Consider the following 26,944-nt stretch of genomic DNA (forward strand, 5'->3'; position numbering starts at 1 on the left):
ATAACCTTGTTTAGTTTAGTTTAGAGATACAACGTGGAAACACGCCCTTTGGCCCACCGAGTCCGCGACGACCAACGATACCCGCACACTAACTCTATCCGACATACTAAGGACAATTTTACAATTATACTAAGCCAATTAACCCACAAAACAGCACATCTTTGGAAGAAATTGGAGTGGAGATCCCGGACAATACCCACGCAGGTCACGCGGAGAACGTACAATCTCCGTACGGACACCACTCATTGTCAGGGTCGAACCTGGGTCTCTGGCGCTGTTAGGCAGCAACTCTACCACTGCACCACCATGCCGCCCCATTCTTAAACATAATTTGCAATCGAGACATCTTTTACAATATCCAGGAATCTCACACCCATCCATTATCAGATAAACTATGACACTAAATCATACAGGGGAAATAAGAAGACAGGTGGCAGAACCAAAGAACTACAGATAAAGAAGCAAATCACAAACCGTTGGTGGAAGTCAATGGGTCAGGCAACATCTGTGGAGGCAGAGGGATAGTCGACGTTTCCCATCAAAACCTTGTCAACATCATCAGGAAACTTGCAGGCAACAGCTGGGGATCCAATGCACACACCCTCCGTACCGCAAACTTAGCCCTAGTCTACTCAACAGCCGAGTTTAGCTCAACAGCTTGGGCTAATAGCTGCCACACCAAACCAGTTGACACTGTCCTTAACTCTGCAATGCGGGTCATCACAGGGACGCTTAAGTCAACACCTTTGCAGTGGCTCCCTGTCCTCTCTCATATCGCCCCTCCCAGCATACGCAGAAGGGTGAGGATGTTGAAAGAAGGGTGCACCATCGAGGCTAACCCTGACATTCCCATCCATGCTGACTTGAACAATCTGCCCAACATGCGCCTGAAGTCCCGCAAACCCTTCTGGTCTTCAGTAAAATCCCTGGAAGACATTGACTCCAAGACTGAGTGGTGCAGAGCCTGGAAAGATGCCAACGGCAACAACGGAGAGGTCATCACAGATCCCACAGTGAAACCACCGGGATTTGACCTCCATCGCAAGCAATGGCGAACCCTGAACAGAATCCGCACCGTCCATGCAAGAACAGCCCTTCACCTGCATAAGTGGGGGATGACAGACAGTCCTGCTTGCGACTGCGGACATCCAGACCAGATCATCCCACACATCGTGAATGACTGCCCACTGAGGTTTTTCCCTGGTGGCATCAAAGCCATCCACCCAGCAACTGATGCTGTCCTAGCCTGGATGTCTACCCTTGATCTACAACTTTAGGCTGTGCATGCCATACGCAAGAAGAAGATCAAAACCTTGTAGAATTGAGAGGGTAAAGGGGAGGGAGCCTGTTATATTCCACCAGCAACTGCACAGTGTTCCTGCTGAAGGCAGCAAACCTTCTCTGGAGGGAGGCCTGGCAAACATCGTGGAAATAGATTCACCCTCACCTTTCTTAATGCACGTCCATCTGTCCTTTCACTGGACAATGCCTGCGAGTTTCAAATGGGACAAACTTCAATGATGCAACTCCCTAGGCAATGGTCCCGATGACATCAAACCACTTCAGCCTCTACGATCTCATGGCACCACTTCAAAGAACATGGGAGCTGACCGAGTGCCTCTGTCTGACATTATTTAGTCGTTTTAATAATTTCGACAAAATACTAGATGAATTTGATGGAGGCAATTACAAATCTACATCATGTTTCTGCTTACACAGTGCATGTTTGGCAGCTGCATTTAGAGTGTGAGTCTGATGGGTTTGGGGTTGGGGCCTGGGAGTGGGGACGGCGTGCGGTGAAGGGTGGGGATACATTTGCTGGAAATTAAGCCGACATTTTCCCCTTTCCCAAGGAATGAATGCAGCTCAATTCAAACGCGAGCCTTCAAAGGACAGAACAGATACATACTTTTAAAAATACCGCAGATGAATACAACTTTTTAAAAAAAATAATGGCGACCTTTTGAAGCTTTTTGGAATTTTCAGATTCAAAAAAGGATATCATCCACATATGGATTGTGAAACTAAAAAGATCAAAGCACAAAGAAACTAGAGAAAAAAAAGCAGTGTCTGTACTGTGTTTCCCCATTCAAAGTGCCTGACTTCAACACTTAAAGGTAATCCTTAAATTGTAAATTCCATGCCTGGAAGAACAAAGTGACTGTGAAATGTTGACAGTGTTATGCGTACCGCTGCACTCCGCATGTGAAAATTCATGACAGAAAATCCAAAATTATGTGATTTCTACAATGTTTATCAATAGTCTGCAAATGGTTCTGAGCTGTCACTGCGTAATTGCATATTGAGAATATTGTTTGCCAATTTTGGACATGCCTGCAGTTTTGGCATGGTTTGCCTTGAATCTCTGCTCCAGGAAGGTATATTAAAAGATTTGGAATGGTTACGTAGTAGAATCAAATGAGTTATTTAAAAAAAATGTGTCTATTTTCTTACTATTGTTCATATGAGGCACTTACAGTCAAACAGCTGCTTCTTGGATGAAATGAAAAGCACAGAAATGGGAGCGGCGCTGAAGGACGTCAAGGTGTATTGATGTAACTTGCTATGAATCACACATCTCCCAGATGCAGCTGCAGTAAGGAAGAATAAGAGTAGAAAAATGCCGCCACGCAGAATCTGTATCGATCTTACACTCTTTGCCACCGAAGAAAGAGGCATGGTTTTGCCATAGTGAACCAATCTCAGTTGGGCCATTACGGACAGAGGCACCTCGCAAGATAGCGCAAACTTCAGAGCTAAATAACTTGAGCTTCTGCCTCACAGTGGCAGACTGATGAACAGCGGTGGCGGAGGCCTTGCAGGAAGTGGTGCTTGGTTGGGAAATAGCGCAAGGTGCCGGGGGCCAACAGAGGGATGAAAAACCGAGGCTTCAAATAGGCAGAGAGTGAGTCACAGCCTGCTCCACCTCCAGCAGACATATACGGCAACAGAGCATGACAGGATACGACATGTAGAATGATGGAGGCCGGCAGTAGAAAAATCAATGAAAGGCATGTCGGCATGTCTTCAAATATGTCTGTTATATTGCGGAGCATAGATGTAACTTAAGTTCAAAATGAGCAATTGCAGCATAGAACAGTACAGCACAGTTTAGTTTCATTATACAGCATGGAAACAGGCCCTTCTGCCCACCGGGTCCATCCCGACCCACAATCACCCAAACACCAGTTTTATCCAACACACTAGGTACAATTTACAGAAGCTAATTAACCTACAAACCTACACGTCTTTGGAGTGTAGGAGGAAACAAGAGCACCCGGAGAAAACCCACGTGGTCACAGGGAGAATGAACACAGGGAGAATGAACAGCACCCGCGGTCAGGATCAAACCCGGGTCTCTGATACTGTAAGGCTGCAGCTCTATCACTGTACCACCTTTAAGGAACGGGAATGGGCCCGTCAGCCCACAATGTCTGTGCCAAACATGATGCCTAGACCAACCTTTATCTGCCTGCCTGCCTGTCTGTCATAATCCATATTCCTCTATTCCCTGCCTATCTAAAAGTCTCTCACTGTTGCATCTGCCTCTACCACTACTCCCGGCAGTGTGTTCCATGCACTCACCACCCTCTGTGGGAATAAACCCGCCCCACACATCTCCTTTAAACTTTGCCCCTTCACCTTAAAGCTATGCCCTCTAGTATTTGATATTTCCATCCTGGGAAAAAAGTTTTGACTATCTACATCTCATCATTTTTACTGATGGCTACCAGCTGAGGAATCAGCAACAACCTTCTCAGTGCATGTCCTCAATAGTTTTAACATTTAGGATTTTCCACATATAGTTAGTTATTATCTTGCGCCAAATACAAATGTCAGCTCCCTTTGGTTTTCCTTTGATGTGAAATCACATGTACAGAGTAAACCAGGACAACCTGCTCATGTATTTTCACAATGCCTGCACCACTTTAATGAAAAGTTAAACACTAGAATTTAGAAGATTGAGGGGGGATCTTATAGAAACTTACAAAATTCTTAAGGGGTTGGACAGGCTAGATGCAAGAAGATTATTCCCGATGTTGGGGAAGTCCAGAACTAGGGGTCACAGTTTAAGGATAAGAGGGAAGTCTTTTAGGACCGAGATGAGAAAATCATTTTTTACACAGAGAGTGGTGAATCTGTGGAATTCTCTGCCACAGAAGGTAGTTGAGGCCAGTTCATTGGCTATATTTAAGAGGGAGTTAGATGTGGCCCTTGTGGCTAAAGGAATCAGGGGGTATGGAGAGAAGGTAGGGATGGGATACTGAGTTGGATGATCAGCCATGATCATATCGAATGGCGGTGCAGACTCGAAGGGCCGAATGGCCTACTCCTGCACCTATTTTCTATGTTTCTATGTTAAGGTGATGCAAGGATTGATCCCAATAATGCGAAGGGATAGCTGTTCTCTTCCTATTCTGGCCTCTTGTGGCTCCCTGATTTAACCTCAATTGACTCTACTGCTTCAGTCCCAAGTTCCAGAATTGATTTCCCCAATGTTCCGCTTCCTTCCAACTTTTCCTTACCTCTTTCACTGCTTTTGATCACCTGCCTTGTTATTCTAGTACAGTGATCTTTATGCATTTTACAACATTAAAGGCTTTTAAAAAAACAAGTTGTGATGTTATGCTGAACACTTTTATAAGAGATAATCCTTTATTTCAAGGTAGAATCAATCACAAAATTAAACAGCAATGGACGGATTGTGAAGTTAGTTTGATGAACAACAATCAAAATCTCATCTTGATGAAAATATTAAGCATCTTAATTCATTTGACTGGATTTCTTTGCAATTGGAAAAGTATTTGTGAATGGAAAAGTAATCATTTTAACCCTTTTGCTTATTATTCAGTGATTATTTGAGTGCTCTACAAATTAGTATATGAACAGAGTATTGTTATAGGTTCATTATTATCATGTGAACCATGATACAGTGAAAAATCTTGTTTTGTGTGTTAACCAGGCAAATAATACCATGCATGCGTACAATCAAACCATAAACAAATACAACAGTAATGCAAGAAGAGAGAGCAGAGTGCAGAATATAGTGTAACAGCTGTGGAGAAAGTGCAGATACGAAAACGGGCAAGGGCGACAAAGAGGTTGTTTGGGAATCAGGACTATATCCTTGGGGTAGGGGGTCTACATCCTTAGAGATCAGGCCCACCCTTAAGATTGGGATCCTTAAGGGCCTGTCCCACTTTCCCGAGTTATTCACAAATTCTCCTGAGTTATTCACGAATTCTCCCGAGTTTTCAAACTTGCAGAATGTTCGTAACGAGTCTGTAGGAGTCCGTGGATATATCGTAGCGGCTCGTTATGCCAGCCATAGGTACTCGGGACTATTTTTTTACTCGTGGACATTTTTCAACATGCTGAAAAAACGTCCCGACTTACCTGATGCCCCGAGTACCTACGGCTGGCATAACGAGCCGCTACGGTATATCCACTGACTCATACGGACTAATTACGAACATTCTGCGAGTTTGAAAACTCGGGAGAATTTGTGAATAAATCGGGAAAGTGGGACAGGCCCTTCAGGTGTCGTCCATAGTTTGGTGAAACAAGAAAGTGTTTGCAAAACAGATTGAAAGTCAGCTAAATTAAAATTATATTATACCCGTTTCTTAATAGAGAGTACAGCTTTGATCAAATGTTGCCCTGGTTTTTATATCTTTATTAAACTTCATAACCCTTTGCCTGTGGTAAAGGACGTACCTGCAGCAATGGAGTGCCTACCTGCCCGTGGTTAACAAGATGTCCATCTACTTCGTTGATAAACACGAGAAACTGGGGTTTAAAACCACTGATCTAAAATCTAAGGTGACATATTCCCTTTTCAGCACACAGGATTTTCTCCACTGAGTTGATAAATGTATTAAATGATTGTACAAAATCACAAGAGGAATAGATCTGGTCTTGTGCCTGGAGTAGGGGAATCAAGAAGCAGAGGACATGGGTTTAAGGTGAAGGGGGAAAGATTTAACAGGAACCTGAGGGGCAAGTTTTCTACACAAAGGGTGGTGGGTGTATGGAACGAGCTGCTGGAGGAGGTAGTTGAGGCAGGGACTATCCCAATGTTTATGAAATATTTAGACAGGTACATGGATAGCACAGGTTTAGAGGGATATGTACCAAATGCAGGCAGGTGTAGATGGGCATGTTTGTCGGCGGGGGCAAGTAAGGCAGAAGAGCCTGTTTCTGCGCTGTAAGGCACTATGGCTTTATGATTAGAAATAATTGTGGCCTTTCGTTCAATACTCTGGTAGTAAGGTGGGTGAAAATGCAGCAAATTAGCTGGAAAGCACACAGGTCTTATTGTCCATGGGGATAGGGCTCTACACCTCCAAATAAATCTACCTGTGTAGGGATGAGGTATATCATCAGTTTAGGGACTGTACAGGGAGGGAGATTGCAACCTTCACGTGGTCAGCCCTGTTTCGACGAATGCAATCAACCTGGCGTACACAATCAAATAGAACAAGTTGTCCTACAACTTTAAGCTGTGCACGCCATATGCAAGAAGAAGAAGAGAAGAAGGGACTCTACAAGAGCATAACCTTTGCTTTGATAGAGCACTTTAAGAAACTACTGCCTATAATAGCATTAATGGAGATCTTGGAAACCTTGAATAAATCTCAGCAGCAAATTAGGTGTGAGCACCAAGACTGAGTTAGAAGGACACAAAGGAAAGGCGACGCCATGATGTCAGTCAGTGGTGCCTGGCAGCAGTGTGGGAGAAGAGACCAATGTTCAAACATCAAGCTTTGTCACTAACTCTAGATGGAAGATGCAGCACTCCCTACCTCTGTCTTGCCTGGCTGGGAGCATCAGTCTGGGCTTTCTGGTGACCCTTCACATCGACCTAGCTTCTTCAGACAGAGCGAGTGTGAACGGTTCTTTGAGTTGTCAATGAGAATGCTGAATTTGAAATGACTTGACCTTTAACTGTATCAAAGCTTCGGCCTCCCTCTGTGTTGTGACTGCTTTTTGAGTTGGCCATAAAGCACTGGCTTTGACAGACAGCCTTAAGGTATACACTCTGAGTGTCGCAGCCAGTGTAATCTGCATCGACCAAAAGCTGGTTCTCTCAAGGATACATTTGTCCCCAGTGAGTCCAGGAAGAGGCATCAAAGGTGCTCTTGCTTGGAATACATACCCAGTTTTTGCAGCTATAAAGAAAAGTTCCAAGGACACAAGCCTGATTAGAAAAAAGGTATGTCAGAGAAAATATGTCTACCAAAAAGTAGTCAACAAAGTGAATGATTTCAAAGAAAGTGAACAACGACAGAAAAGTAGATCCCTGGAAACTGTAAAAAGCAGAGAATAAAAACAGAATTTGGCTTTTTTTTGATATGGGGAAACTCTGCCTTGTCTCACTCTGTACATTAGTGACCCGGAGGAAGGAACGGTATGTAAGGTGTCCAAATTTGCCACCTGCGCCACAAAGCCACCACTTTGACATTGTGTTCAGGTTCTGTACAAGAAGAATGAATCAAGCCTATAGCAAATCTAGGAAAGATTTGCATTGTTGTCCCTGTGGCCAGGTGGGTTTCCTCCGGTCTCCTCCCACATCTCAAAGACAAGAGTTTATAGGTTAATTGGCCTCTGTAAATTGCCCCTTATGTGTTGGAAGTGGATGAAAAGAACATAGAACCAGCGTGAACGGGTGATTTGTGTAGGAAGGAACTGCAGATGCTGGTTTAAACCGAAGATAGACACAAAATGCTGGAGTAACTCAGTGGGACAGACAGCATCTCTGGAGAAAACGAATGGGTGATGTTTCGGACTAGTCAGGGGAAAGGGAAAACGAGAGATATAGACAGTGATGTAGCGAGATATAAAATGATAGATATGCCAAAAAGTAACGATGATAAAGAAAACAGGCCATTGTTAGCTGTTTGCTGGGTGAGAACAGGAACCTGGTGTGACTTGGGTGGGGGAGGGATACCCAATGGTATGAATATTGATTTCTCCAACTTCAAGTAACCCCTGCACTCCTCTCACCACCCCCCCCCCCCCCCCACCCAAGTCACCCATTCCTTAGCTCTGGAGATGCTGTCTGTCCCACTGAGTTATTTTGTGTCTGTGAACAGGTGACTGGTGGTCAGCATGGACTCAGTGGGCTGAAGGGCCTGTTTCTATGCTGTATCTGTAAACTAAACTAAAGATACAAAATAGGAGCAGGAGTAGACCCAATAGCCCCTTGTGACTAAGCTGTCATCAGATTTTGCTTTCAGCTCTACTTTCCTGCTATTCCTTGTAAGTCGACTTGCTGAAGGTGCAGGACAAGAAACCTAAACATTCAGCAATTACAACTGTGCAATGTCACATGAAGCAGTGTAACCTAACGTCTCTCCCTCAGTGAAGAGTCTGAGGTCCTGTAGGTGCAAAGTGCAGCTGCAAGGATAATTGCCTTCAGCAGATAAGATCACCTGTGTAATTTTGTGGTGTGCCTGGTCTGTCACTCAGTTCAAGGCAGAAGCAACAAAACTGAACTGCAAAGCACCAAGAGTTGATGAACAGATGTTACCAGGCCAGCCAGATATGTGACAGGTGGATTTCTCTCGCAAACGGTGACTTCTATAATTCTGATTTTAGTATTACAGCTTCAGGCACTCCATTCACATTGTGGGGAGGGTAGTTAACTTGGATGAAAGAAGGCTTCCCATCTTTGCATTCACTACCTGTATTAAGCAGTGAGGGTGGTGGGAACAGACGGAATGAGAGGGTGGGGGTGGGGGGGGGGATGGGAATACATACTTGCAACAAAAACAGACATATCTCTCTAATTGCAACAAAAACAGACATATATCTCTAATTACATGCAAGCAACGTAAATACAATTAGGGTATCACACTCAACCACCCTTAAAGGCCTAACGCAATTTTTTTGGGCGACTTGCCGGCACCCGTCATAGTCGCAGCAGGTCGCCAAACATTTTCATCATGTTGAAAATCCAGCGGCGACCAGACTCTTTGGGCGACTACTCACGACCATCCAGGCGTCACCCCGCGACATGTCAACACGTGACGCCTGTATGGTAGTGAGTAGTCGCCTGAAGAGTCGCACCTTTTTCTGGTCGCCGCTGGATTTTCAACATGCTGAAAATTTTCGGCCACCTGCTGCGTCTAGGACGGGCGCAGGCAAGTCGCCGAAAAAAATAGCATAAGTGGGCAGGCCCTTCACATCGGTGAGTACAAGACCCCACCATCCTTCTGCCCCATGGATCCTGACCTTTCAGTTCAGGAAGGTAGACAAAAATGCTGGAGAAACTCAGAGAGTGAGGCAGCATCTATGGAGCGAAGGAATAGGTGACGTTTCGGGTCGAGACCCTTCTTCAGACTCAGTTCAGTTAAAACAAGTCACAAAAAGCCTCTCAAGATTTTTTCCCTGAGCTCCCGTATAGCATCCTGATGCCCAGTAGTCATTGGTCTAGCTGCTGGTGGAAACTAGATTTTCTATCCATGCTATATTGATACAGGGGTATTAAAGCTCCCATCAGTTTCAGCTGTTCTAAACAAAGCATACTGAGCCTAACCTCAATTAAAATTCTCCAGTGTTGGCAATAACATCACAAATTTCCTCTGTACACTTCTAATTAAAACTCTACACAGTCTTCTACCTGTGGCCGACAGAGTGTGTAGGAAGGAACTGCAGATGCTGGTTTAAATCGAAGATAGACACAAAAAGCTGGAGTAACTCAGTGGGTCAGACAGCATCTCTGGAGAAAAGGAATAGGTGATGTTTCGGGTCGGGACCAGTCTGACGAAGGGTTGCAACCTGAAATGTCACCAAATCCTTTTCTCCAGAGAGGCTGACTAACCCGCTGAGTTACTTCAGCTTTTTGTGTCTAACTGTGGCCGATAGAGTATTCTATATAGTTCTATATGATCTCCCTCGATATGCTTCACCTAATTAGGAATATTAAGTTAAATAGCCAATAAACATTGGAAGTAGAAACTAAGAATTGCAGGTGCTGGTTTACATAAAAGTGCTTAGTTCACAAGCAAGATTATTTGGCCATTATCACAATAATGTTAGTGGGAAATAGTTTTAACACGTTATCCCTTGCGTTTTCTTCAACAATGAGGGCTTTCAATAAGTGTTTAACTGAATGTGAAGCAGTATAGATCATTCTCCAGACACAGATAGCTGGACAAATCACCAACTGAACCAAAACCTTGATTTATACCACTGGTTATCCGCACACATCAGATATTTGTACATTGGTTCCATTGTGGTGACCCATGAATATCAGTCACAAGGCAGCGTCTGATCGCAGCACTTTAATTTTACACTCAACTACAGGTTAGTGCCATCAAAGAAGTTATGAAAGAGGCAAGTAGTTCTGTTTCTCTTTGATTCTGGCAATGCAAGTACAATACCAGGCAGCAAATCAGTCCAGCCTACCTATTAAGAGTTCAGCTGAAGTAATTAATAAGTCAAGGTACGTTTGCATGTTCTAGACTGCGAAATGGAGCTCACTTCATATACCTGTACTATGTAAGGCAGAAATATTTCAGCAATGTTAACATTCGAATAGTTGAAATTAGAGCTTAAACAGGGTCCTCTTCCCACTAAATCAGAAAGATTCATATGCATTAACTTTCCTAACTCCCTCCTCTACTATCACCTATGTCTCATGACTGTCAAGAAAAGACAGAAAAGCTATATCTGGTCCATTGAGAATTAGATGATTAATATCAGACCACCAGCCATGAAAAACAACTAAACAATTTTACTTCAAAAAAAAAAACTTCAAAGCTCTAGGTAAAGCTCAGGAGACTGAATGCCACAATAAAAATTCAAATCTTCACAGGATTGACTACATGCAAGGACGCCAGTGTGGTGAAGAGAGTGAAGAATGGCATTGTGTGTGTACAATTTTACTCTCATGTGACAGCGCATCTTTGAAGAGAAAACCCAAGGACATCCAAAGACTGATGCTTCAGAAATAAAACCAAAATAACTGGGTTCTAGCTATCTCATATTGAAACTTGATCCTTCCTCATCTTTAGAAAGCAGCTGCATTCTTATTAAAACCATTCCGTTTCTATACAAGGTTTTTTTGAAATTTGAACATCTGTCACACAAAATTCCTTGCTTTGTCTAAATTCCTTCAAATTTTAAATTGAAATTCATGCCAACTTCATTCTGGGTCTTACACATTATAAGGCTTTTGTTCCAATATTTAGTGTCTTGGCTTCCCAGAAGCCTTTTCATGATATGCAGATTGTGATTCTTCCTTTATACACCCGGTTAATTACATTTCTCTTATTGCTCACTAGCATCCTTCATTCTTGTGGGTTTCTGGAAAACTTTATGAAAAACATGTGTGGGAAAGAACTGCAGATGCTGGTTTAAATTGAAGGTAGACACAAAATGCTGGAGTAACTCAGTGGGACAGGCAGCATCTCTGGAGAGAAGGAATAGGTGATGTTTCGGGTCGAGACCCTTCTTCAGACTTGACCCGAAACGTCATCCATTCCTTCTCTCCAGAGAAGCTGCCTGTCCCGCTGAGTTACTCCAGCATTTTGTGTTTATCTTTTATGATAAGCATGTTACTTAGATACATAGATACATAGAAAACAGGTGCAGGAGTAGGCCATTTGGCCCTTCGAGCCTGCACCGCCATTCAATATGATCATGGCTGATCATCCAACTCAGCATCCCGTACCTGCCTTCTCTCCATACCCCCTGATCCCTTTAGCCACAAGGGCCACATCTAACTCCCTCTTAAATAGAGCCAATGAACTGGCCTCAACTACCTTCTGTGGCAGAGAGTTCCAGAGATTCACCACTCACTTGTGGGGCAGATTTGCCTTAGGTTTTGGTCCCTGAACAATGTTAGTTTTGGATCACTGTTAGTTTATGGTGCTTTCAATTACATTCAGATCTGCAGCATCGCTCAGGGTCTTACAGCACGGAAACAGGCCCTTCGGCCACACTCGTCCATCTAAACAAAGATGCCCCATCCCTGTTGGAGAAAAGATGCAGCATTGTGGCAGGAAAACTTGAACAAAAGGTAGTTGGAGCAATAAGGCATCCTCTTGACACTAGTCTTCACTAAAAATCACAAAAAAACTGCAGCTGCTGGAACTCTGGAATTAAAACCGTAGACATTAGAAACATGTTAGGCAGCATCTGTGGAAAGAGAAGCAGCGTTAACATTTACTCTGCTTCTCTTTCTGTTCTGGCTATTTGGCTTGCTGATTGTTTCCAAAGGAACTGCAGATGCTGGAAAATAAAAATGCTGGAGTAACTCAACGGGTGCGGTAGCATCTATGGAACGAAGGAAACGTTGCATTTTTCCTTCCCTCCATAGATGCTGCCTCACCCACTGACGTTCTCCAGCATTTTCGTCTACCTGCTGATTGTTTCCAGTGTTTTCTGTATTTAATGTACACGGGGAAAGATGCACAAAGGGGAAGATACAGAGTGCAGAAAATAGTTCTTAGCATTGTATCTTCTCAGTTCCAATTACAAAATTCAATGTGGGCAATGAGGTCAAGAGCCAAGAGTCAAGAGTGTTTTATTGTCATATGTCCCGGAATGGAACAATGAAATTCTTATTTGCAGCTGCACAATGGATATGTAAACATAGTATGGATAGGGAGAGGTGAATCAGACAGTACCCCTTGTCAGACAGTGTCCTTGAGACTCTTGAAAGGCGCCCATAAATAAAATTTATTATTATTATTACCCCGGCTTATGCAGCTATTTCCTTTGCCTTTGGACTGGCAATTATTTAAAGGGCAAAGATACCATACCCTTATTTTGCATTCCACGACACACCTGATGGTCAGGGACCCCGTTCAGAAATGAACCCAGCCCTCGTTTCTTCAGGTTTACACTCACCAATGTAATGTTCCTAATGTGCCTATTCAGCAAGCCATGTGGCATTACCCTTGGTGAGGAAAACACAACTCAGCATTTCTCATTGTACCGACCAGTTACTTTCAACTTCAATAGGTTTGTTTAGAGCCTTGTAAAAAACGTAAGCGACCGCAACCACTTCAATCAGTATCACAGTGAAATACATTCATGTGGTTTGACTTTTTCCATGAGAAAACATTCCCATTGACTATTGATAATATGACCTTAACTCATCAGTTTCTAAATAATTTCTCCTGCAAGATAAATCACTTAACTCAGTCAAAAATCACTTCTTAATACACTCATATATATTCTATTGTGAAAAATTAAAGCCATGCCAGGAAATCTCAAAATATGAAGCTTTAAAGACTAAAAATAACATAATTTTTCTGTCAATGAAGAGTAGACATGCTGGTTTATCGTGCACCAATAAGCTCCCAGATACTCTGAATGGAAGGCCCTTATATATTCCAGTTTGGTTTATCAAGGCTAAACAACAACATCACTGGACTTTTTTTGCAAAGAAAATTATACTTACTGTTCTCTTTGAACATATCTAAAGCAAAGAAAATACATAAAAACTCAGCCAATAACACTCCGTGTGCCTGACATTTAAAGCCTTATGATTAAAGAACTGGCTAAATTAGACTCAACTGTTTGACTTTAAAAAAATAATCTATTTCACTGAATTTCACAGATGCATTCCGAAACTAGGCACAACCAGAGATTTGTCAGTTGCATTTTTTTTTCCCAATCCTCGGAAAAAGGAAGATAAGGAGGAATAGTTTAATGCAAACAATTTAAAATTCCTATCCTTGTCTACTCATATCATATCCGAACCACTTGATTAAAAAATGGAATGGGCTCCTTTAATCTTGTAAATCATCATAAATGCAAGCTCTTCATAACTATCATATTGAAGTAATTGAAACCTACTGAAAAATACGTCCATCGAAAACATAAAAAATACATCTAAGCTCCGCAACTCTCTCAGTAAATTTCTTCACCTCTCAAACAAAATCCTTAAAATTATAGAGAAACAAGGAACTGTGGATGCTGGAATCTTGAACAAAACACAAAAGTGCTGGAGTAACTCAGCGGGTCAGTTAGCATCTGTGGAGGACATGGATAAGCGACTTTTCAGGTCAGGACATTTCTTCAGGCCGAGTTACTCCAGCATTTCGTGATTTCCTTAAAGCTTATGACTTGAACCAAACTTACATCCATCTGTATGACAATGTCAAATTTGTTTGATAACCGTTTCCAGTGAAATATCCTGGGACATCTTGCCATTTATGAGATGATGAATGAGTACACACTGCTATTCTGATGATTCGTTATTGAAATTGCACTGGGCTCATTGACAATGGTCAGTGTTTGACTGCAGAAAATACTAATTAGGAAAAGAACAGTCTACCTGTACAACGGCCTGTTCCATTTCAGCAGCTTTTGTCTTCTGCAACTCCAACTTCACCCGTTCCATCTCAGATTTCAGCTTGTTGACAGCAGCTTCATGATCACGCAAAGCTTTCTGCTTCTCCTCCTCCCGTAGTAACCCCAACTCAACCAACTGTTGCTTTCGTTGCGAATTGACCTGGATAAGTTCTTCACGTAGCTGGTGGACTTGGGTCTCCAACTCCCCAATTGTCTGTGAAAGTAGCAACACTATATTGTTATATATTGCATTCACTCACACATGTGCATGTAATTATCAAATCATGACAACATTGTAGTCAGCATGACTGAAATTATCATTTTGACAGCTACTTTTCAATGCAGTGTTCAAATAATTAACAAGATAATGTTGGAGGAACTATATTCTCAACTGTAACAAATTGAGTTGCTACAGTTCTAACAAACACAAAGGTTATAGTGAAACAAGAAATTGTGTTTGTTGGAATCTTGGGCAAAACACAAAGTGCTGGAGGAAATCAGCTAGTCAGGCAGCATCTATGGAGGGAATGGACAGGCGACGTTTCAGGTCGGGACTCTTCCTCAAACTGGAAAAGAGGTAGGGACAAAGCCTGGCAAGTGGTAGGTGAATACAGGTTGGGGGGGATAGCAGATATAGTCATAGAACATGGAAACAGGCCCTTCTGCCCAACTTATCCACATCGATAGATGCAGTAAGTGTCAAAGGAGACAAAACGGTATCAGACAAAGAGAGGAGAGAAGTGGAATGTAAAGCCAGAAAGAGGGATATGAGGAGCAGGGAAGGGCAGGGGCATAAAAGGGAAACATAAGACCCAGGAATGGGAGTTGTGTGCGAAGAAGGGGAAAAGAGCAGGGTGACTGGGGAGATATCTGAACATTTGGCTCAATGGTGCCTATGAGACTTGCCAGTGTGCAATATGACTGCATGTTTGCCAACATTACAACAGTGATACACTTCAAAAGACCATCTTATGATATGCTCCTGCTGTAGTATTTGCATCTTTCAATGTAAATGATTCAGTCCCCAGTGGCAACTTTTCCTTCCAGTTCAAAACCAGTCCCATCACCCTCCTCAAAAAAGCCTTTAACCTCACTGCCCTTGAACACTGCCTCTCCACGTCCAAATTCCCTCGACACCCAGAATTGTGTGCATTTCTCTTGCATCTCCATGTGAGAATCTGTGCAAACTGCTTTACACAGCAACAAAATGGCCCCAAGTCAATATCTGTGCCTGGCTGGAACAGACTCTCTTTCCCCATCAGCCTTTTATGTCACTGATCACACAGTGTTCGTCAAATATTTGTTTTCTGTTGTCCATCTCAAAGATGCACCATTTGTTTATTACTTACCGATCCAATCATCGTCATGGTACCTACAGCAACGGACCCACTTAATTTATTAATTAATATTAACCAGAAATTCTGTTCTAGTGCAATCCCGACATTGCTTTGTAACATTACTTCCTCCTCTGCCTCAGCGATGCCATCGTCATTTAAAGTGGGTCTCCTGTTCTTCCGGTCTGGCACAGTAGTGCAGCTGGTGGAGCTGCTGCCTCACAGCACCAGAGATCCAGGTTTGATTCCAACTCAGTGTGGCGTTTGCACATTCTCCCTGTGACTGCGTGGGTTTCCTCCGGGTGCCCTGGCCTCCACCCACATCCCAAAGATCTGCAGATTTGTAGATCAATTGACCTCTGCAAGTTGCCCTTGCTTTGTAGGTAGTGGATGAGAAAGTGGGATAACATAGAACTAGCGTGAACAGGTTATTGATAGTCGGTGTGGACTCGGTGCGCTAATGGACCTGCTTCCATACTGTATCTTTTAATTAATTAATTCTCCTTTATAAACTTCAGTTGTTTTAAAGCGGCCCTTTTTAATCCTCCACCATGTTACAACTGTCCATTATGGCCTCCTCTCAATGACTGAAACTGCTTGCAAGTCCCCAACACTTCAAAATACCAACGTGTAAAAAGCCAGTAGATGTGCTCCAATGAAGGCTGGTCAATAGTTGAAACATGGAAACACATGTAATAAACAATAATAGAAATAAATACCTCAGTATGAGAATGTCATATGCTGTTTTGCATTGTTATAAGGTATATGGTCACACTGATCTGTTCTGTATTTATTTATGCCTACTATATTCTGTTGTGCTGAAGCAAAGCAAGAATTTCATTGTCCTATCTGGGACACATGACAATAAACTCTCTTGAATCTTCTTTCATAATTTAAGTATGAAGGAGATTCAGTGGGGAATGTAGAATATTGGGAGATATTCCAACAGGATGTTCGACATTTGATTTCAGTAGCTATGCCTGTCTTTTTCAGAAGTGAATGAGGAGTGGAAACCTTATTGAAACGTCGAGTTAGCAATGGACAGAATTCACTACAGATGAACAGTCTGCTGGCAAAATGTGTAGGAAGGAAGATGCTGGTTTAAACCAAAGATAGACACAAAAAGCTGGAGTAACTCAGCGGGTCAGGCAGCATCTCTGGAGAGAAGGAATGTGTGACGTTTCGGGTCGAGAACTATTTCTCCAGCTTTTTGTGTCTATTAACAGTCTGCTGGTGCTCTCCATATAAGTCTATTTATGAGGATGCTAGATAAAGTAAAGAAGTGCAACTGATAGCTGTGAAACCAGATCTCAGTAGACTTCAGGATAGTGATTGGAGTGAACTTGGGCCTCATTTGATTGAGGGGATTACTTTGTTGTTAATGATAATTGATTAAAAATAACCACTTTGTAGTTGCAACTGTTGCTTCACCAATTAATTCTGTTTCTCATTGACATGTCAGTAAAACAAGTGCAAAATGAATGGATGAATGATTTACTCTGTGAGGCTGTGGAAAGACTGATAGGACTGCTGATCTTTTTTTTCCCTAAGAACAAAGAAACTTTGACCAAGTGGAGATCAATTTTTTCAAGCAACTCACGGCTTGGAAGGAGATCTGAAACATCAATAATAGTTTGAATAATACTAGGTGCTCAATGCTGTGGGTGTTGTCCTGGGAGAGGATGCTGGTGTTGGATCCTTTCACATAGACATCGTTGGCGGAATTTTCTGGTGGTCTGAGATGTTTGCTGAAGGAAGTCCAGGACTCAAAAGCACACAGGAGCAAGGATCATTATTGCCCAGTGACAATAGCCAATAGACAATAGGTGCAGGAGTAGGCCATTCGGCCCTCGGAGCCAGCACCGCCATTCAATGTGATCATGGCTAATCATCCACAATGAACCATGAGTTTTGTACCAGGTCTGAGGTCTTGATCTTCAAATATCCTTTCCTTCAGTCGACTAAAGGCAGACCTTGGCAGGCCACTTTGTTCAGCTGCCTGACACTCGGCTTTTGAACGGAACACAGTAATTTGATCATGGATCAAAGGCTCCCAGTGATCAGTAGGAATGTTTTGTTTCTTCGAAGCTTTGACATACCATTGAAACCCTTCCTGCATTATCCTGGTAATTTCCACCCATAACGGTGATACGAGGAACTGCAGTTACGGAAATCTTGAGCAAACACAAAATGCTGGAGTAACTCATCGGGTCAGGCATTTGTAAAGGGAATGGATAGGCGACGTTTCAGGTCAGATCCCCTTTTCAGACTTAAATCCATTCCCTCCACAGATGTTGCCTTACCCGCTGAATTACTCCAGCACTTTGTGTTTTGCTCAAGATTGCTACATTTTTTCCCCTCTAGTTTTCTTCTTCAATCAGTTACTTTCAAAATATTCCTCCATGAAGCAGGAGTACAGACAGTATTATTATTCTACCATTCTGATGAAAAGTTGTCAACTCTGTATGGAACTAGCTTAGACGGGGACGTCTTGTTCGGCATGGATGAGTTGGGCCAAAGGGCCGGTTTCCATGCAATATGACTCTGTGACAGTAATTCTCTCTTCATAGCTGCTGCACGACCTGCTGAGTGTTGTAAGTTTCTTATGCTTTATTCAAGTTCCACAACACCAGTAAGTGGGATTACAGGATGGTGCCATCCATTAACATATTACTCAGCCATTACAGGAAGGTTGTTGGAACTGATCTTGTTGAAGGTCAGAGAGAGTGGACATTACGTGGGAAGTTGCCGGACAACTCTGCAGATGAACGGTTGTGTTTAAGAAGGAACTGCAGATGCTGGAAAATCGAAGGTAGACAAAAGTGCTGGAGAAGCTCAGCGGGTGCAGCAGCATCTATGGAGCGAAGGAAATAGGCAACGTTTCGGCCCGAAACGTTGCCTATTTCCTTCGCTCCATAGATGCTGCTGCACCCGCTGAGTTTCTCCAGCACTTTTGTCTACCTTCTGCAGATGAACAGGCCTGGTTGAGCTATGGAGCTGCAATACAAATTTGGCACTATTCTGATGAAGAAAAACAAATAATGAAACAAACCCAACCTACATTACTGGAGGGCAAAATGCGGAAGGACTATAATGTCAGTAGGAGGATGACGAAGAATTTAAAAAAGTGCACATTCTAACCATCTGTACATGAGGAAGTGAAAAAATGTTCACGAGATTCTTCCTTTAAATACAATGGAGGTATCTTTTTGTTGGAGCTTCAATATATATAAAAAAAGAACCTTTCAATTAGTTACATAACAGCAAAAAAAAGAAAATGTTTGTGTGCATGAGTGTGGTCAGTCATTTTTAAGCAGAAAAGCATTTAATCGTGGTTTATTGATTGATTATTAATTACTGTGAATGGCAATTTTAATCTCCCACATGGTCAGTCCAGGGCATTGACAACAGTGTTCCAATGATACTGAGGTCCTGTTCTGGCTCAGATTCATGTATGCAAAGATCCCAGGGCAGTATTCCATCAGGATGAGAGAGTAAATTGAACAGCAATACCCTTGCAATTTTTTTTTCAAGTAATACATGAAAGGCACATTGACTTTACAGGCTGCTGTTCGTTTTATTAAATATTTTGCAGTGGTTTAAGGAGAATTCATACTGGACAGAACCGATCTATAGGCCAAAGATCGGTAATGATTATTTCAGAAATATGCAGGCTATCATTAATTTATTTGCTGAAATGTAAAGAAGCTAGTTAGAAGTGTTTCTGGCTTAATAACTACATGAACCAGTTGTCTTGTGTGTGCACATCCTGCAGTGACATGGAGAGGGAATACAAATTAGAAGCTGAACCTTATATTGGTGTTGCAGTTCTCATTTTCTATTCGAAAACTGTACTGCAATCTTAAGTCTCAGGTGGATGAAAGGAAAGCATCTCTCTGAATATTAGCTAATGCCACATTTGCAAGTCTTGAGAAAATCACTGCGCATAAGATCATTTCTAGAAAGCAATATGTGAATTGCTTTGTACTGTTCCACTGATGGAAACTATTCCAGGTCTGGGATTAAACCTTTTTCATCATAAAGCCCCATCTGGTCTGAGGTCCACGTCAGTCAAATCTTTCCTTTTAAACTTACTGCTTTGATTCCAGATAAATTATTTCAATTGCATTTGTATGACTCAATGAAAGGGCTGCATCATTTAGACCAGAAGCATTTTCTCCATGTAACAAGCCATAATTAAAAATAGTTACGAAGAAATAAAAACAGGCTAATATTTCTGATTGTGCTTTAAAGGCTGACAGCTGCCAGTGGCTTTGAAGATGCTAATCAGGAATGCAGCAAGAAGTTCCATGAAGGGCCTTGTTGAGAAACGAGCCAGCTTCTAATGAATTGAGCTGTTTCAGACATTTTTGTCTTTCAGTCTCAGATTATGCATTTTCTTGTTTATCGAGTGCCATAGAAGCTCGGCAGCAAAAAACATCTTTTGCAAACTGGTATCATATCACCCTATAATAATTGCATTATACCCTTGCTGCTCTGTACAGTCAATCGAGCAAAAGAGCAAAATGACATTTTAGCTCTTCTGAAGCATGCTATATCACACAGTGGATATCGGGGTTAGAATTGGTATATTAAAAATATTTAAAAATCCTAAAAAATAAAAATACAGAATTATTGAGAAGGAATAGGGTTCATAAAATACATATTTCCGAGGGGACACTGACTTCTGCTGGTATTTTCCGACATTATCTACATCTTCATGAGAATGATGTTCACATAGACCGAGGAAGGTTGGCTCAGGTAACCCAGTGAAGTGGGATAATGATAGCCCAGTGAGCACTACATTTGTCCCAGGATCAGCATCAGCTTGTGCTAAGATATTGGCACAGCCACGATGCTGAAAACTATACCTTGCAACAATTCAGGAGAGAGATATAAGAAAATTATACTTGTGTGGCAATTGTAATAACAGAGCCTAATTACAAGCAAATATCAATTTCTGTGCATATGTGTAAGTACAAGAAATAATAAGCATCCAAGATGGGTCAGTGATTGAAACAAAAGTCTGAACCTGTGTTAGGAAAATACTTACATTTCCATTGGTAATGAATGATACACTCAGACATACTGCTCGAAATATTATTGGCTTTACATTGTTGCTGAAAATTGAGATAACGAACTATGATAATATTACTTTTGACCTGAAAACATCTATGAAAACCAATAAACTGAAACTCCGTTTAGCAGCTTGATCCATCCACTCGCTCACTTGGAGAATAGCTCCTTACACTTGAGTCTGCCCACCATGTTGCATCATATTAAATAAAGCCAAAGATAATTCAGTAATTGCTGTTGTTATAATTGCATTCACCTGACCCAAGGTCATTCACCTTGAACCCTGTGGGGCTTTTCTAGTTGTTCCATTCGAGCAGGTATTTATTTAATAATCACACATTTGTGACCAATAATATCTTCACAATTCCTTCTGTAACAACATGGGGAGATTTATAAAGATGCATAATTCATGGAATTATAATTGATAACTCAAAGTTGTCATAGTAACAACTGGGATGCAGTCATCCATTGGCACAATTAGTCTTTGTATCTCAACTCCAAATGAGCACTCTGATTACCTTCCATTATCAAGTCACTGCTTCATGTTTACAGATCAAACCACTTTTCCATTGTTGCAGTATTATAGTAGTTCTGAGTGGTATTACTGCCCTTTATAAAAATTTGATTTTTTTTTTTTTTAGAATTAATAGTGTCAACCGCTTGGATGCTTGGCAGTTCCTACCTCAAATCCCTCACAGCAAGCATCTGACGAGAGTCTGGGAAAATATATGACACGGAACCAAGAGTCTGTGGCCACACTATAAAGCCGCAGTCATCAACATTCTTTGTTTTGTGGTTAGCTAAATGAAATTGTTCTTCCATAGAGCTACAGGAGGCTTTCAGAATGGCGATTCGGGGCATACCTAAGGACTGCTGTCAATAGATTATAGTACATGATTCTTGGCAAGAGGTGTCAGGCACGGGTAATACTGTGTACACAACACATAGGAAGCTGGAGAGAGAGGGAATCAGATGGCACATACAAAATAGCTGCCCAAACAACATTACCCAACGTTTCATTTACCAGGGGAAGCAAACCAGAAGGAGCAAATATCCTTCAGGCTCGTCTGAAGAAGGGTCTCGACTCAAAACGTCACCCATTCCTTCTCTTCAGAGATGCTGCCTGTCCCGCTGAGCTACTCCAGCATTTTGTTTCTATCTTCGGAGCATATATTCATCCAGCTTTCTCTTTGCTTATCATACAGAAACTCTATGGGCTATATTTCAGTTGCAACGTACAAATTACGACTATAATCCCCTTGAAGGATTTACATATACATTCGCTGTAATATAATCTATTGACAGAATTCACGGCTACCTACTGTCACAGGACACAATTGAACAGTTATCAAAGGCTATTCCACTATGAGAAATCCAAGAGTGTTATGAAACTGACAGCTATCTTATGTTGCTGTTTGTATTCAACAGGGGATAAAAATGGATGTGTTGACCAACATGAATTACATCATTCGTTAATTAAAAATGCGTCCAGCTTATTATCAGCTTATAGTGCAGATGGAAATAAACACAATAACAATGCTAAGGGGAGAAAAAATGATAACTCTTTCTTGCTAATAATGTCCCAATTGAATAAAAGCATAAAATGCTGAAATCAATGGACACAGTCAGCATTGGTGGAAAGAGAAATAGAGTTAATGTTCAAGTTGAAGACCCTTTATCAGAAATAGACACGTTACTGGGGTAACTTAGTGGGTCAAACAGCATCTCTGGAGAAAATGAATAGGGGAATGTTTGGGTCGGGAAAGGTCCCAATCCGAAACGTCACCTATTAATTTCTCCAGAGATGCTGCCTGGCCCGCTAAGTTACTCCAGCATTTTGTTTATGTCTGCTATAAACCAGCATCTGCAGTTCCTTTATATTAGCTTTCATCAGAATCTGTTTTTTCTTTCAGATATCCACATTGTTTTCATTTTCAGCCCCCTCTTGTCCAATTGGTTGTTGACCTGGTTGTGTAGTGGGCTATACACCCAGCTTATTGCAGCAGGCAGGCATTGCCTTGTTAGTGGGCCTAACCTGCAAGCATGGGTTCTGGTATATTGACAATTGTCTCTTTCATCTCCCTGCTGCTCCCTACAATGACAGAAAGTCAAAACATTGCGGATGCTGGAAATCTGACATAAATCAGAAATCGCTGGAAAGGAACTAATTAAATTCTTGTCACATTCGTGGACGAATTTTAAAAATCCCTTTTTTTTACATTGTGCGTTGGTTCTCCTTTGTCTATATTTTCCTCTTAATCCAATTTACTTTTCCACTCTTCCGTAAATGATTTGGAGGTTTCAAGGTGAGTTTATTGTCACATGTACTAATTAAGGTTCAGTGAAATTCAGGTTGCCATACAGTCATACCAATAAAGAGCAACAAGACACCCAAATAAAATTTAACCTGAACATCCACCACACCGACTCCTCCACATTCCTCACTGTGATGGAAGGCAAAAAAAAGTTCAATCTTCTTCCCTTCTTTGTTCTCCCGTGGTCGGAGCACTCGAACCTTCTGTTGTCGCGGCGATCTTGGCTCCTGCAGCCGGCGGTCAAGTCCTCCGCATCGGGGCGATCAAGCTCCCACATCGGGGGGGGATCTCAGCTCCCCGCGCCGGGCGATCGGACTCCCGAGTCGGGGCTCGGAGCTTCCCGACATCAGTCTCTACCTGAGACTGCGAGCTCCTCGATGTTGAGATCCGCAGGCCACTGTTGGAGCGTCGATTCATATTTCCCAACTGCATTACATCCTCTTTCTTGGTTGTTCAATTCTTTCTTTCGTGCTCCTTTAATGCCACATAATGCTGGAGTTATGTGATGAATGCTGGACCTGTCGTGATGCTGTAAGTGCGAATTTCATCGTTCTATTTTCAGTACATTTGACAATTAAACACTCTTAACTTGACTCTTGGGTCAATATTCACTCAGGTTCCAAATGCTCTTGTCACATCGTTATTAGCTTGCACTTCCAAAGCTTTCAGGCCCAAAACACCTTGACCGTAAGGAAGCAGGATGGTGTCATTCACAGTGCAGATATTCCAGATCAACAAGATTTGGATCCAATTTTCTGATCTCATTGTGAAGCTGTCATAAAGCACAGCAGAGATTCCAGATGTTATTTACAAAAGAGCCCATGATTCATTTTTCTGATCATCAAAGTCACTACAAGCGTGCCTCTTGTAACAATGTTTCTTTGACCAGTTTGGAAATTACTTGCTGTGCTATTTCAAGCACGCTGTTATTTGCATCCATCATTGAATACCATAATTAAACAAAACATGGCATTATCAAGTGATAAACATAGTTGTAATATGATTTTTTTGCATGTCAGTCATTATCTCTGTTGAGGATAGTCCCTCATGTTCAAAAGCTGATGCAATGAGCCTTTGTTAATCCATGTGCTGAAGACTGTCACAGTAGACATAATCTCTTCTGGGTGTTTCACAGACCGACAAAGCCAGTGCAAGAAAAACAGCCTGCTGCTCTTCTTACTTCCTCGTCTTCTTCAGGAGGTCTAAGTGATGGCACCTGGAACTTCTTGCAAAGTCAAGTCTTGTCGCTCAGTAACTCATGCCATCACGCACTCGCCCTTCTCAGTCATTGACAATGCTATTGAATATTTTGGAGTCATGCCACGTATGTCCACATTTCATTTTTGCTACTCACATCGCTCGTGCCTGCCCTGTTTCAGCTGGGCAATTGCTTGCCCTGTTTAAGAAAGAACTGCAGATGTTGGAACAATCGAAGATAGACAGAAAATGCTGGAGAAACTTAGCGGGTGAGGCAGCATCTATGGAGAGAAGGAACAGGCGATGTTTCGGGTCGAGACCAGAAACGTCGCCTATTCCTACTCTCCATAGATGCTGCCTCAATTGCTTGCCCTATTGGGTGTTCACTCCATTTTACGCTGTCGTTGGAGGACTATTAACAAATTCAAGCATAAATACTGTCTCTCCAACCGCAAACTGGCAAATACATAACCAAACACTACATAAATTGGAAATCTGAAATAAGAATTGAAAACGCTGTGAATAGCCAGCAGACCTCGGCAGAATCCAGAGAGAGAGAAATGGAGGCAGTTTCAGGTCAATGACGTTTCAACATAGCTGTTGAATGGTTACCCACGTAAAACATTACCTTTGTCTGAAGAACCTCCCTCAACACTCTGGCCCCCCTCAAAACAAGAACCGTAACTTTCAACACATCTTCACCCTGGTACACACCTGCACTTCGTAAACTGAAACAGACTGGTCGCCAACTCGAACGACTTACAAAGAAATCATCTCTCACAGTCCACCTTGAAGCTTACAAACTCCACCTCACTGACTACAAAGATGCTCTCATTGCTGCAAAATCTGCCTACCTCTCCTCCATATTCACCGATCCCTGCCTAAACCACAGAACCCTCTTCTCCACAGTGGGCAACCTCCTCAAGCCTCGAGCCAACACTCTCCCTACCTCTACTCCGGATCTATGCAACTCATTCCTCCACTTTTTCGCTGATAAAATCAGCACCATCTATCAATCTTTATCCCCTGTACCCGACTCCCCAGCATCTACTCCACCACCTACCAAGGCCCCTCCTTTCAACATCTCCACTGACCTCCTTACCCCTCCTCCACACTGCTTCCTCTCCCAGTTTGACCTGGTCACCCCTATTGAAATCTCCAAACTCATCAGCTCTTCCAAACCCACTACCTGCTCCCTCGACCATCTCCCCACTCCCCTGTTGAAGTCCTGCCTCCCCGTTCTCTGCCCCTACCTCACTAATCTCTTCAACTCCTCATTGTCCCAAGGAATTGTCCTCTCCGCTTTCAAAACTGCTGCCGTTACACCAATCTTAAAGAAACCTGGTCTTGATCCCTCCTCTCTCATTAACTACCGCCCAATCTCAAACCTCCCCTTGCTTTCAAAAACCCTGGAACGTATCGTTGCGTCGCAACTTCATTCCCACCTCCTTGCGTATAACCTACTTGAACCCCTCCAATCTGGCTTTCGCCCCCTCCATAGCACAGAAACTGCTCTCCTCAAAGTCCTCAACGACCTCCTCACCTCTGCTGACACTGGTTCCCTCAACATCCTCATCCTCCTCGACCTGAGCGCAGCCTTCGATACAGTGAACCATAACATCCTGCTCACCAGACTCAAAGACCTCGGCATTGAAGGCTCTGCACTCAGCTGGCTCCGTTCCTACCTTTCCAACAGATCCCACTTCATCTCTCTCCACAACCACACCTCTGCTACAGCCGCAGTCACTCAAGGCGTTCCCCAAGGCTCCGTACTCGGCCCCCTCCTCTTCATCATCTACATCCTCCCCCTTGGTCAGATACTCCGCCACTTCAATCTGGACTTCCACTGTTACGCTGATGACACCCAGATCTACCTTGGCACCAAATCCCCCCACAACCCCCCCCCCCCCCTCTCCCATATCAACTCCTGTTTGTCAGCTATAAAAACCTGGATGCAACATAATTTCCTCAAACTCAACAGCGATAAGACAGAATTCCTCCTCATAGGCTCCAAAGCCACACTCAGCAAAATCAATAACCCCACTCTCACCATCGACGGCACCACTGTCTCCCCATCTCCCCAGGCCCGCAACCTTGGCGTGATCTTTGATTCCACCCTCTCCCTTGAGCCTCACATCCGCCATGTCATTAAAACCACCTTCTTTCATCTCCGCAACCTCGCCAAACTCAGACCCTCTCTCACGCCGCCCGCTGCTGAAAGACTCATCCATGCCTTCATCTCCTCCCGACTGGACTATTGCAACTCACTTCTCCTTGGCATCAGCTCCACCTACATCAACCGACTCCAACTGGTCCAGAACGCAGCCGCCTGACTCATCACCCATACCAAATCCTGGCATCACATCACTCCAGTCCTCAAACAACTTCACTGGCTTCCCATCTCCCACCGGATCACCTACAAAATCCTGATCCTCACCTACAAAGCCCTCCACCATCTGGCCCCCCCATATCTCATTGACCTCCTCTCCCCCTACCAACCCTCACGGTCCCTCAGATCCACATCAGCCGGTCTCCTCTCCATCCACAAGTCCAACCTCCGCAGTTTTGGGGACAGAGCCTTCTCCAGGGCAGCTCCCAGGCTCTGGAACTCCCTCCCCCAACTGATCCGCAATTCCGTGTCCCTCACCATCTTCCAGTCCCGCCTCAAGACCCATCTCTTCACCTCTGCCTATCCTTAGCCCCACGTCC

The 26,944-nt window shown here is 42.9% G+C and overlaps 1 protein-coding gene across 6 annotated transcripts in view; it reads right to left on the minus strand.

Annotated features, from left to right (window-relative positions):
• Positions 1-26,944, minus strand: part of cep112 (centrosomal protein 112) — a 320,895-nt gene that overhangs the window by 97,760 nt on the left and 196,191 nt on the right. For all 6 annotated transcript variants that reach the window (XM_033044129.1, XM_033044127.1, XM_033044128.1 and 3 more), the window contains one exon: positions 14,297-14,527. In XM_033044129.1, the coding sequence (XP_032900020.1) occupies positions 14,297-14,527 (231 nt within the window). The remainder of the gene's footprint in view (positions 1-14,296; positions 14,528-26,944) is intronic.

This window comes from Amblyraja radiata, chromosome 26 (assembly GCF_010909765.2).
Source record: "Amblyraja radiata isolate CabotCenter1 chromosome 26, sAmbRad1.1.pri, whole genome shotgun sequence".
Lineage (NCBI taxonomy): Eukaryota > Metazoa > Chordata > Chondrichthyes > Rajiformes > Rajidae > Amblyraja > Amblyraja radiata.